The 13,201-nt window shown below is 44.7% G+C and overlaps 1 protein-coding gene across 2 annotated transcripts; it reads right to left on the bottom strand.

Annotated features, from left to right (window-relative positions):
* Nucleotides 1-2,732: 2,732 nt before the first annotated feature.
* On the bottom strand, nucleotides 2,733-12,953 carry LOC117147609 (homeobox protein unc-4). 2 transcript variants are annotated; one of them, XM_033314566.1, is made up of 4 exons: nucleotides 11,889-12,952; nucleotides 5,170-5,348; nucleotides 4,896-5,035; nucleotides 2,733-4,362 (listed from the first exon to the last, which is right to left on the bottom strand). In XM_033314566.1, the coding sequence occupies exons 1-4, from the start codon at nucleotides 12,571-12,573 to the stop codon at nucleotides 3,600-3,602; spliced, it is 1,767 nt and encodes a 588-aa protein (XP_033170457.1). In that variant the 5' UTR covers nucleotides 12,574-12,952; the 3' UTR covers nucleotides 2,733-3,599. The 2 variants fall into 2 exon arrangements, with proteins under 2 accessions (XP_033170457.1, XP_033170458.1); XM_033314567.1 differs by lacking the exon at nucleotides 2,733-4,362 and having other exon boundaries at nucleotides 4,902-5,039; nucleotides 11,889-12,953.
* Between the last annotated feature and the right edge of the window lie 248 nt (nucleotides 12,954-13,201).

Raw genomic sequence — 13,201 nt, 5'->3', positions numbered from 1 at the left:
AGCAACCAGAAAGGCCGAGACGAGAAATGCTGCTAATCATCGCACAATGAAATAAATTACAAACATTGTTTGGATGGATGAGAGTCCGGATTTGGGGAGTTTGGAGTTTGGCAGCCTGGTAGTTTCGTAGTATGGTAGTATGGTAGTTTGATAGTTGACCCCTCCGGAATGCCCGCTGTGAAAATTGAAAAGCGTTTGAAAGGCAAATAGAAAACGAAGGGGCACAAGGCGCAAAGATTAACACCAAGTCGACTCATGTTGCACGTTTATTCAGAGTGTGAATAAATTAAGGCATCAAAAATCATAATACAAACGATCGGGCCACGATAAACACTTTGATTAGCGTTCCGTCCATCTCGTTCCGAACTCGAAGCCCCCGCTGCGAAATTGAAATGGAAGCAACTCCCGAGCCGGCGAGACCCAGTCGATAAGTCGAGAGAGCGGCAAACACCAAAATGCCCATAATTATGACAATCATCTCTGGGATCCACTGATTCACTCGGCTCGCATCGCATCGGAATCAGAGTCCCAGAGTCCCGAGATGGTTTGCTGTTTGCCCGCTTTACGATGGAGCGCTAATCCCCATTGTGGGCACCTTTGTTTGGGGCCCCTTGTTGTTGGCTTAAGAATCTGTTACAGAAAACTTAAAAGCGTCGCTTTAATAACTTTATTGATTTCGATTAAGCGCTATAACGTAGGGTGATCATCATCATCGACAGCACCATGGACCTCTATTTCTCGTTCACAGTTCGGGCATTTCGGTTTTCTCAGAAACAAGGCTGAAACTTGAATATACTTGGGGTAACATAAACTAACATTTTAACAAGTCTTAAGTTCTTAACAAAGAAATTAAGTGCTCCATTCCCATCAGTAATATTTGATAGCGCTTGCTAACATATCAAATTTAATATTTTCGAAATACTTCGTTTTGTCACTTGTTTCGCTACTTCCATCTATTAGATACATTGTAGCGCACATCGCAGTCCGAAATGACGAACCCATGGCCGAAACGTCGATTGGCGTCCAATAAACAATCAGGGAATGAACAATAAGCTTAACAAAAATATTTTCAGCTCAATAAAAAACTCATTTACAACAAAGCGCGAGCCGAAGCAAAAGGCCACGATGGGTATTCACTATCGCCGGTCAGGTTTAAGGAGCTGGGAATGGAGATCGACTGACTATTTGTGAGCGGACGGACAAGCTCGTACGCACAAATAAACCTAATGAAAAACGTGTGAAGAATGGTTAAGAGCGGCCAATTTGATTTGCATCGAAAAGTAATTGAGCCACAAGAAAATAAAGTGAAAAAGAAAGAAATGCCAAAGAAGTTATGAACGCACCACGGGGGCACGAGTCCGCAGACTGCGGCTGGAAGAATCGAGATGAAGATGTGGAAAATATTCCAAATCATGCACAATTATTAAAATCCATAAACGTAATAATCATATCAACAGGCAACAATAACAACCAGGTGAAGCCATTAACAGCATGCCACGAAAACGCAGCGGCGGCGGGGCGGGGGTTTCTTTCATAGAGGGGGGCTGCGATCAAAAAAGGGGATCAGGAGGAGGGGCGAAAGCGCAAACACTGAAAAATTAATAAGCAATAAAATTGCCATGAAATGAACTACACCACCACAAATTCCCATGAAAGCGACCGCTCCAGGCCGCTGCCCATGCCCCGCCCCCTTTGCCGCATCCGCCGCCGCCCCCGCTGCGAGGAAGCCGAAACGGTTAATCGGTTGTACCGTTCGCAAGCAGATTGCCCGCTGCCCAAATGCAAATTCAATTGACACTTCGCCGGCCTTCGACGGCAGGACAGGTTTGCCGCTCATACCCGCAGCCCCGAAGACTTGCAGCTCCATGGGGGCTCTCTTCTTACTTTCATAAGAAAAAGACAAAAACTTAAAAAAAATAAAACCGATGCCTCTGCCCAACCGCAAATCGGTTATGAACATACCGACCGATTTGAGGCCTGAGTTGCAGTCTGATTAATGGGCTCAACTCGAAAACTTGTTGTTGTTCCAATATCAAGTGCTTTGGTTTTTGGTCAGTCTCTAATTGATTGGGTAACTCTAATCTATATGTAATACGATTCAATACGATTCCTGGCGAACTTTGGAAAGTAAAGCATTTGAGTTCTGCAACTGTGTTATCACAAGTTCTATGGCGAGAAGTGCCTATTTGCAAAGGTTTGTGTATGTACTTCAAACGAGTAGATATTTGACGAGTAGATATTTGACGAGTAGATATTTGACGAGTAGATATTTGACGAGTAGATATTTGACGAGTAGATATTTGACATTAAACGAACCAAATCGGAAATCTGTAATCCTCTGAATACAATTATGTATCTTTAGATTTAGATTTGAATATGTTTCAACGCCGTCAAAGAATGGAACATTAAAAATACCATTTCTTCAAAATTTTCCATAGGAAAATTTTTAGCTGCTATTCTATTTTAGCTGCTACATTTAACCATAAACCCATTCCATTGATGTATTTCAAGCTGATAAAGGGTCCGATTTCAATTCCATCGATATATTTCTAGATGTTGCAGGTCCATAATATTAATGGGCCGTATAAAGATGATGTCCGTGCCATTAGGAGATCCTTTGCAGCCACTTGGGGCACTCGCAAAGGATTTGCACGCCATTGCTCCAGGAAAACACTTTTCAAACATCAGATTTAAGTGTATTTTTGATGCCATTTAAATTGCCATTTATTGAATTCCATTTCATTGGGAATTGGGTAATTTTCAGAGGGGCCTTTCGGGGCTTGCGCAGTTTTTTATTCGTGTGTTTTGTTTATTGTGGTTAAGCTCGACTCGAAATGAAAAGGGGAAATAATAATCGTAATTTGTTGTTTATGTGGTTTTTCTCTCTTTACAGATTCGCATTTTATTCTTGTTTGACAATCAGTTTTTAGATACAATATAATTTTAGCAGCCATTTCGCCGTTCTTTGCATATTTATACGTAATATTGTGTGGGTTCTCTCATATTTGTAATATTCTAGCCTGCTTTTTTCGACACAAAAAAAATTCGCTTACTTAACTCGTGGATTTCTATGCAATTCTTTGTGTTTCCCATCGTCAATTGGTTTTCTCTTGTATTGCTAAATTAAATTACATTTTTACACAAGCTCTCTCACACGCACACACAGAAACACACATTCAATCGCACTCACACTTTGAAAAAAAAATGTCCTTAGTCAATAGACTTCTATTACATAATTATATTATTCATGTTTCAAGCATTGCTTTGGGCATCAGCCACTCAAAAAAAAGGTTATTTATAGTATATATACGCAGTACAAATAATAAATTCATTTACAACACTAATTTAGTCTCTCTCGGGGAACAAGGTCTACGATAAAAAAAAAAAATTAAAAATAAAAATAAAAAAAATGCACTACACATTACATTTAAATAAATAAATCACTTAGGGAATATTCAAGCTCTGAACCGAAGATACATACAAATGGGGAAACTTAGAGTGGGAGATGTGGAAATAAGTTGAGCAAAATATTCTAGGAACGCGGAAATCAAAGAGGTCTCGAGGGGATTCGGCCGGATCGTGATCCTCGCGTGGTTGCCTCACGTGTTGTTGAACAGCAAGGACTCGATGCTGAAGGGATTGCTCCGGCGCATGCTGATCGGCGATGTCTGGTGCACCAGATTGGCCACTGCCGCCGCCGCCGAGGCGGATGCACTGCCATGGTGAAGGTGGTGCTGATGGTGGTTGTGCTGGTGCGCGTGCCCGTGTCCAGATCCCGATCCCTGACCCTGCCCCACCAACAGACCGTGGTGCTGTTGGCTGCTCTGCAGGTTCAGTTGGTGGAAGGCCTTGGCGGGAAAAAGGAGCGGCTTTGGCGAGTCGCGCTCCCTGTCCCGCTCCTCGGACTCATTGCCATCCATCGGCTCCAGCTTGCCGAACTGGACCGCTCCATTGGAGAGTATAGAGGGTGGAGCCACCGAACTGGGGCTGCCCAGGCTGCCGCCGCCGCCGATGAAGCTGCCCGCCCGCGAACTGTCGCCATCGCCATCTAGTCCGCAGTGGAGCGACGAGGAGGCTCCACCGCCTCCGCCGCCTCCTGTGCCACCGCCACCACCTCCTCCGCCACCGAGACGCACCGGACTGACGGCGTCGCTGTCGCCCTCGTCGTCGCTGTCGGTGCCGCCTACCACGTCGATCTGGATGCCATCGTCCTCCAGGTCCGAATCGGAGAAGGTGCCGTTCGCCTTGTGCTGTGATATGTACTCGGCCTTGAGGGCCTCCAGGTCCACGGTGATGCCCTTAGCCTGTAGTTTCCGCGCCTGCCGGTCGATGGCCTTGGCCAGCTTCTTTCGACGACGGGCTCTGGAAGATGTAAAAAGGAGGGAAAGGGGCGGAAAGTTCGGTTTAGTATTAGCTAACTCCCAATTGTTTTTTATATATACACTATTTGAAAAGATTGTGGTACTTCTGGTCAAGAGGAACTAAAAGCTATTGGTAAATCCTGTCCCAAGCCAAGATTCATAAAACTGGATCCTGACAAGTATATCACTATACAAATTGATAAATGACCAAAATTACTTGAGCTTAGCAATGGCTATAAGTTCAAAAATATCACTTAACAAATGTTCAAAAAATAACAATGATCAAATCGTCTGTGGTCTTAATCGACTTAATTGGAAATGCAAAAAGATGGCTCGTTTGAAAGCTGTACATTGTTTATGACAACTTGAATATGCAATTTCGCAAATGATTGAATTTTAATATGTTGTTGGTGATCAAAATCGATATTCGATGGGCAGTTGAGCATTTGGTATAGCTGTTAAATTGCATGTTTATCACGGCCCGCTTGCGGTTTAAAATTACTATTTAACTGGACTCAATTTCGGCTTACTTACCGCTCTTTGGCCTTGAGCTCGTTGGGCGGAATGGGCTCACCGCTGCAGGTCTGCGGCTGGGCGTTGTGGGCGGGGCGGCCGGGTCCCTTCTTCGTGTGCTCGCGCTTACGCACCTTGGCACGTCGATTCTGGAACCATACCTATCTGGAACAAAGCGTATAATCTCAGCAAAGGTGCTCGCAAAAGGACATATGTATGTGTGGTTCAGAGAAAGGGGGCTATCTCTTCATGGATAAGGTATAACTACATACGAATCGATCGGAACTAAACTCACCGCAACTCGCGACTCCTTGAGGTCCAGCCGCATGGCCAGGGCCTCCCGCATGAAGATGTCCGGATAGTGGCTGGCGGAGAAGGCCCTCTCCAGCTCCTCCAGTTGCCAGGAGTTGAAGTTGGTGCGCGACCTGCGCCGCTTGGCCGCGCTGCTGTCGTCGTCGCCGTCGCCGGGAAAACCTAGGGAAAACAAACGGAGAATGGGGAAATCTAAATGAAATGGGATTCAAAAACACGAGAATAAAGTCATTAATATTCGCCTGCCGGACGGGTGGGAGTTGGCTTATTAAAACTAATTAGGGTGGTGGTGCCAAAACCGAAAAACCCAAAAGCCGAAAACCAAAAACTAACCACCGAACTCCACACACATGGGACCCCGAAAATGACCCAAAAATGGAAAACGGAATACGAACGTATTGGGAACATGGGCGCAAAACACTTTGTAACCGACACTAAAAACCCTATAATTAAGTGTTGGAAAATTATTTAAATTAGCCGACGCACAGAGGCACACACGGAATGCATAAATATTCATAATCATATATTTCAATTACACCGCCAAAGGGGCCACAATCGAGTGTCCCCCCTGTATTTGGTATATGCTATATGGTATCGTGTTATAACTCAAAGCTCCCCCTCCGCCCTCCCATTTTCCCAATTTCAATTCCCAGCCGCCGGCCCACAATAAAAACGAAACAATTTAATTACGTTTCCCTGCTCCTGACGCACCATTATGTGCCCGGTTCCACCCGATCCCATACGATCCTATCTATAGTTTCCTATATTTAGATTATATACCCCGAAGGGGGCGTGGCCAACACTCACATTCACACCGAATGCATGCAAAAGGCAGCGCAATTTATCAAATTAACTTGGATCTGGCCAAAGGAACACGGTTGAATTTTGAGAAATGGGGAAGGTTAAAGGACCCAAGGTGTTTGGACATTAGATGATGGCCACAAAACACAGCGCAGGGCAGTAAGACAGAAACGTGAAATGTAAATCAAGTTAACTCACATCAAACACTTGCTTAATTTATGGGAGCAAATAATACTATTTGTACAATCAATCATAGTTAACCATTCTAATAATAAATTCTGTCATAAGAGTAAAAACTACCAATGCTTGAATTCATTGAATCATCCTATCCGCACATGCCAATCGAAATAATCGATACACCGGCATCGATGGGCACTAAATACAACACTGCTGATGCGACCACTGCAATTATTCACTCGACTCACTTTCCAGCGAAATGAATGCATGGCATACAATGAGCCATTTAGTGGCTTAGCATTGTGCCGTCGGCCGATGAAGCGACCACTCAAAGCGCCGCCACTCAGCTGACTTTGTAATCGCATTAATTTGGGTTTTTAGACAGACACTGTACTCCGTACTCTGTACGCTCTGTACTCCGGACACCACCACCTCCCATGCCCGCCCCCTTTGGCGGCCTTGCCACAATGGTTGGCTACCTACCTACTGCATACGCACACCCGACATTAAAGCGCAATAACAAGAGGACGCCCCTAATGAATGGCTTGCATTCTGCTGTTAAGTGTACCTAATTATGCGTGCCGCACTGTAACGCGCCCCTCTGCCCGTCTCTTTCACGCCTGCGAGGGAAAGTAAGGACGGAAACTCGTTTGTTTCCAGCGATTCGGTGTGCCAAAGAGAGAGGTTAATAACTCAATAACAAAACACGGCCAAATACACAACAATAATGGAGACATTAAAGCCAAAAGCGACAAACACCGACTCAATAAGGTGCCGCGGTGTGAGCGAGATGGCCTGCACAAAGTGCATTCAAATGACTTAATAATAACAGGCCAAGTTAACAGGGGCGGCTCAAAGGGGAGCCGAGGGCGGTTTCTATTCTATCAAAGAGGGGCGGGGGGTGGGCGGTTGGGGGAGCATTCATTTGGAGTGCCCGACGACTGGAACATAATTCATATTTTTGGCTCTTTGCGATTTGTGAGTGGCGAGTTGCACCGCCGAAACGAGATCGAGAAGCGAGTGTGGGAGCAAATGCAAACGATAATTGAAATTTATTATGATTATTGCACGCCCCGAGTGTGCAGTTTGCAATGGGCCATATGCAATATGCAGTATGCCATGTACATATATGCAGCATGCAATTTAACAATGTGCAGCGAGCAGACTGAAATTTGGCAACGTCACATTGATTCACTTCACCCAAAATCCTCAAAACGACGAGCAGGGGGAACGAAACATAAACGCAACGGAAAATAAAACTGAAAATGAAACATTAATCTGATAAATTAAAGATCTAAGGCGCGACATACAATTAAGCACTATATTCCAGGATTCCACAAATGCTTATAATTAATTCACACTATAATGATTATCTCTGCTCAGTTTTGGAGTTTGGAGCAGACTCATCAAGGTTTCATCCCAGCTTTTAAAATTAAAGACATCTAACAAACATTTTGAAGACACTTTTCTCAGTGAGTGGCGAAAATTCGAACACCCTTAGTTAGGGTATGCAAGGAAGGCGGCGAAATCAGAGGGTACGAGAGTGTGTGTGTGTGTATGTTGTTGCATGCCCCAGTCACATTCCGTGGCAAGCTATTTTCGTTTACAGCTCGCGTCAGCCAGGCAATATAACAGTTACCCAGTCGCACACACCATACACACACACACTCCAGTCGCCAATCACCACACCCCCAGCCTTTCGTCCTTCGCCCCCCTTTCCATTCGACCCCCTCGATTCTCGCGGGCGAGCCACTTAAGTCATAAAAATTAAAGCGAAAATATAAAAAAGAGGTAAGACAGGAAAGCAAAGGAAAGTAGAAGGCGAAAAGGTGAAGGAGAGAACACTAAAAGTTAAGGGTGGAGAAGGGGGTCCAAAAGGGGTGTATGGCAGAGGCGCACGGGTAGGGTATTCAAAAGGGGTGTGAGTTGTTTATTACATTCCCAAAATCTAATGAGAGCACTCTTGTAAGTATTTAGTATCAAAAACAAGCCCATAATTATCGGAAGTTAAACATTTTCAAAAATGTGGACATATAAGGCGTACAATCCATTAACAACGTTAAGTTGTGGACGACTTTACATATGTAAGTGATTATCACAATTTGTTGGGATACATACAATTTCCCAAAGGTTGTAATCACGTGAAAGAAGTTTTTGGTAAAAAGTTTTTACAAACATGAAAAATAAGTGTAATATAATGCTGCTGATGCTCAAAGAACTTATATGTAGTTATGAATCCTAAAACAATATGATAAAATGAAAAGGTTCTCCAACAATCATAATTGAGAAAATTACCTCATTTCCAGTCACACGAAAATAAAGTCTTGTACTGAAGAAAAAACCCATTAAAAGGCGGAAATACTTAAAAAGCCAAGGGGTATAACCATTTTTGATAAGAACACTGAAAATCGAGAATGCGACTAAATCTGAGGAGACGGAGTGCGAAACGATTTATCATTCAGTCAGTCAGTCAGTCAGTTCCTCCGGCGGAATGGAACCTTCATGCCATCATTCCGGCGTTCCATCAATGAGCCAACTTCCGTTTTGAAGGCGGAACGGAAGTGCTCTACAATTATGTGTATATGTATGTATGTGCACTCCCCGCAAAAACCCCTTTTCGGGTTTTGGCTATACGGAATTCATTAGGACCAGAAAACAAGACAAGAAGAAAACAAAATGGCGTCGCTGTGTGATGGTAAACTGAAAATCGCATGATAAATGATTCCGATCGCCTTATGACAGTTTCTTCATTTCCGGCGTGAAATGAGCAACGGCAAGTAAACGTCACGACGATGATGATGACGTTCCACCACCTTCACCACCTCCACCACCACCCACACCCATCTACCTATATACCTACGTACGTATGCCCATCGAAATCGCAGACTTTTGGTTGCATGTCAACTCTCTGCCGCAAAATGATTAATGAGCAACGAGTGCGATGGCAACCCTGCCTCTGCCACAAGCTCAGACAAAAAACCAAAAAAAAAAAATAAGAGGGAAAACACCCACTCTTCCTTCGTATCCACAATCTGCACAATCGCCAGCCTAATCAAATTGAATCAAATCAAATTAATAATTACTTTTCAAGAAGGAAGTGCCCCTGCGTTGGCTGGCAATTAATTAAGTCGCCGATCTGGGGACAGAAGAACTCGAAGGCCCAAACCCACACCCAAAGCCCAGCCAAGTGCAGTTAATTACAACAAGCGGGCGAACACGCCCCCTGCTAACGCCCCGCCTTTGGATATATGCATTATGGCCATAATTACACCAACTAGCCATCATTTGTTAATGCTAATTGGTCAATGAGCCACGATCTCTGCTTCGCTCTGGCAACTGCCAACTGGCCAGTGGTGACCAGTGACCAGTCCGGTTTTCCAGCTCCGAGTTCCGAGTCGCCACTTAATGGCCAACTGGGCGATCACAGCAAATGGCGTCCCATCAATTTCGGGTCTAGTGATTGCGCCCCTCCAATTGTCCGGCCAAACGAATTGAAAGAAAGTAAGTCGCGCTTACCGCAAACAAGATGAACTTAATTCATCATCAATGGGAAAAGTGATCTTTCTTGGCTAACAAGAGTTTCCCGGAATTGTAACGATTACGGAATAGGTTAGACAATTGTTTGATTACCCAATGAGCTTCGCCATTTAAGCTGTTCAAGTGCTGGAGATCTTAATTGGCTCTTTCTAGGGTATGGGTTATGTTTCTTAACCCAAAGGTTACACAAACTTTGAGTACGTGGCCAAGAAAATATGTATGTTGCAACATTCGTAAATATAAGAAGTGACAGTAAATGAAATATTTATACCTGATACGAATATTAATATTTTTTACTGAATTTAAGGCTTGGTTGCAATCTTGGAAGCTAGTGGCAAATGTGGGAAGGGATCTTGGCCAATTAATAGGCAAAACAAGGAGTTACCGTTCACACTTTGAAAATTGTGTGTTGCCTCAGTTTTAGCACGACATGGGTCAGTCAATTTGTTTATTGTTTATGGATCGCCATGGTCCATGGATATGGATGTGTGCCCAATTTGGAGTCCACGACCTTTTCCGGGGGAGCACAGCAGGCGGCAATCGCTGGCAGTTGGCACACTACTTTGTATGCTAAATCGAATCAACGAAATCAATCGGACTTTACATAATAATCGATCGCTGATTAGCTAAATCAATAAATGTGTTTTGCAGGTAGCAAAAGTCAAGCACAACTGGCCCGCCTGATACAGAATGCTCGATTGGGGCAAAAACAGCGTGAATGACTGACTGACTGGCTGACAATCGGAAAGCGTTTAGCAGGGCTAATTGAATGAATTAGCATATTGTCCGTGCTCCGTGCTCCGATAACGAGCAGGATGAGTGGAGCTATGGCGTCTATAGCCCCTATTCACATGCTAATAGAAATTCGATCCGAGCCGATCTGGCCAAATGGATCGATCAGCCGGCGCTGACCTCCACTCGCGATGGAGGAGGCGCGTGTTCCGTGCGACTTGATAATTCATTTGTCGATCTGGGATCCCCGTTCTCCGATCTCGCCTTTGAATACATCCGAATAGCTAACAGCCGGCGAAAGTTGGCGCTGGAAATTGATTTCATGGGAAAGACTGCGGAATGCGACCTGTGACGCGAGTTCCAGGCTACCACACACACGTGTCGCCGATTAGCCTTAGGATCCGTCAGCCTGTTAACGGTATTACTTAATTGATGATCGCTCATTGAGTCACTTGTGCATCATCCGAATGAAATGATTTTGTGGAAGATCATTTACCACTTAGCTAATATGAATTAGCTTATATGGATATAAGGCTAGCTTTGTATCAGCTTTCGAAATTCACTCGAGTAGGAGGTTTCAATCATATAAAGCTGCCTTTGTTTGTACTGCTTGATTGGATCATTGATTTCGGACAAATGGAGCAAATTACCAACTGTAGGCTCTATTTACTAAGCTTAACCTTTTATACAGAAAGATATTGCCTATTGTTAGGTATGCTCCACTTTTCAAAAGTTGTTTTGTTCGAAGATGATATTTCAAATGCATGCAATCCCATTGGAAATATCAAGGAGATGGCTTTTTCTCATCTGCTAAAAGTTAAAAGCACCCGCCTACAACATTTCTTTAAAAAAAACTAGGTTTTTCGGGTGTGACTACATATAATCTAGAAACTAATCCAAAATCCTTGAGGCAAAGTAATCTAGTTATACCAAGTTAATCCCTAAATCCTTTAAAGGTACCTCATATTACTTTACATAACGTGAAATATTAAAGAAAAACCTAATAAAGATAAGAAATTTTGGAACTGTAAAAACATCTCATCTCATAAACTATTTTTACTTTTCCTAATAATAAATATTATCCTGCATCTTTCTATTGTCATTAATGATTACTTTGTATGCCATCAAGTGCGTAAAGTTTCTTATCTTTACCAAATAATATAATTCATTAACTACAGTGAGTATTTATTCCTAGATCAGACTCTCTTTTAGGCAACTTTATTAATAGTTTATAGTATATATTGACTGGAAATTTAAGCCGAGGAAGTTGTCATCTAATCGAAATGATATAAGCAAAACTTGACAATATATACACTTTTACATTCAAGAAATACCGCTTCCTTAAATCAAAAAACATATAAAGTTTTGCTTAAGCGGGAGCTACTGTATGCTTATCTTCGCAGGCCGGACTGTAATTTCTAAAGTTTGAGGCAAAACAACGCAGTTTGGACTTACCGCCATCCTCGTTGGATCCTTCGCTGGGTGGTCCCGCCGGCGGCAAACTCTGCCGGTTGCCGATCATCAGTCGGTGCTGGATGGTGGCCACTGTACTGGCGACGGCCGCCACCGCCGTCGTTTGGGCGGCACTTACGTTCCGCAGCGCCGCCGCGCTCAGTCCCGTTAGATTGGCGAACGCATTGCTGGCATTCACAGCGGCCATTTGCGTGGCGGCTGCGGCGGCAGCAGCGGAATTCGGATGTCCGCCGGCGGAGGCGGCATCGAAACGGGGCCGCCCAAGGAAGGGTCCGTTCGGACCAAAGACGCCCGGTACCCCGAACTGTAGGAAGGGACCCCAAGGCGGTACGCGGACGCCATTAGGCGCCAGTTGGGCGGCGGCGGCATAAAGCTGGAGTGCGGCCGTCGGATGGAGGCCCTCGGAGGGCATGCCGCAACCGGAAACGGATGTGGAGCAGGCGCTCGATGGGGAGCCACCCAACAGAAGCTGACCGGCGGTGGTCCGGTGGGCGTTGGGGATGCTGCTACTGCTGGTGCTGCTACTCCGGCCAGTCTCCTCCGGAATTTCCTTGGGACTGTGATTGTTGTTGTTGTTATTGTGGCTGTTGTTATTTCGGCTGGCACTCGAGTTATTGTTGTTGGTCAGGAACTTTTTGGTATCGCCCTCGGAGGTCTCCAAAACCATTATGGTCCGTAGTTTAGGCCATGAAAATAGGTCTATTTATGCACAATTTCGGTAGAAGGGGGTTTTATTTTGCGCAGGGGCTAGGTGTTCACTCGCGAAGGACTTGAAAAAAAATATGTGTGTTTCCTATTTGTATTTATTTATTTGCTTCGCTGAGCCGTCGGCCGGCGTTAACCAAACAACGCGTCTTTGCACACTGATTAAATAAAACTGCACTTGGGCAAAAGTTCGGTCTCGGTTTGCTTTCGTTTGGTTTTGTCCACCGTTTATCAGCTTTTTTCTCGGCAGAGAGCGAGTGGGCCAGTGGGCGAGCGAAAGAGCGAGAGGACGAGCGTGAAGGAGCGGCAGACGCGCTCGCAATGAAAATTCAATTTGAACTGAGCGCAGCAATCGATGCGTCCAGCGAGGAAACCCAGAAAAGCGGCGTCGTCGTCGTTGTCGAGCGTGCGAGCGAGAGGCACATACCCTTGCGCGGGGGTCTGGAGCGTAAGCGTGAGCGAGCGTGGAAGAGAGAGAGTGAGCAAGAGCGGGTAGATTGTTGCCATGTTGCTGGGGCGAGAGTGTGCAAGCGAGAGAGAAATTCATCAGCCGCAGCAACAACCACTTAATTTTTATATGTGCCGTTTCA

This window comes from Drosophila mauritiana, chromosome X (genome assembly GCF_004382145.1).
Source record: "Drosophila mauritiana strain mau12 chromosome X, ASM438214v1, whole genome shotgun sequence".
Lineage (NCBI taxonomy): Eukaryota > Metazoa > Arthropoda > Insecta > Diptera > Drosophilidae > Drosophila > Drosophila mauritiana.
The sequence above is the reverse complement of the archived record's forward strand: the minus strand, read 5'-3'. Positions and strand labels throughout refer to the sequence as shown.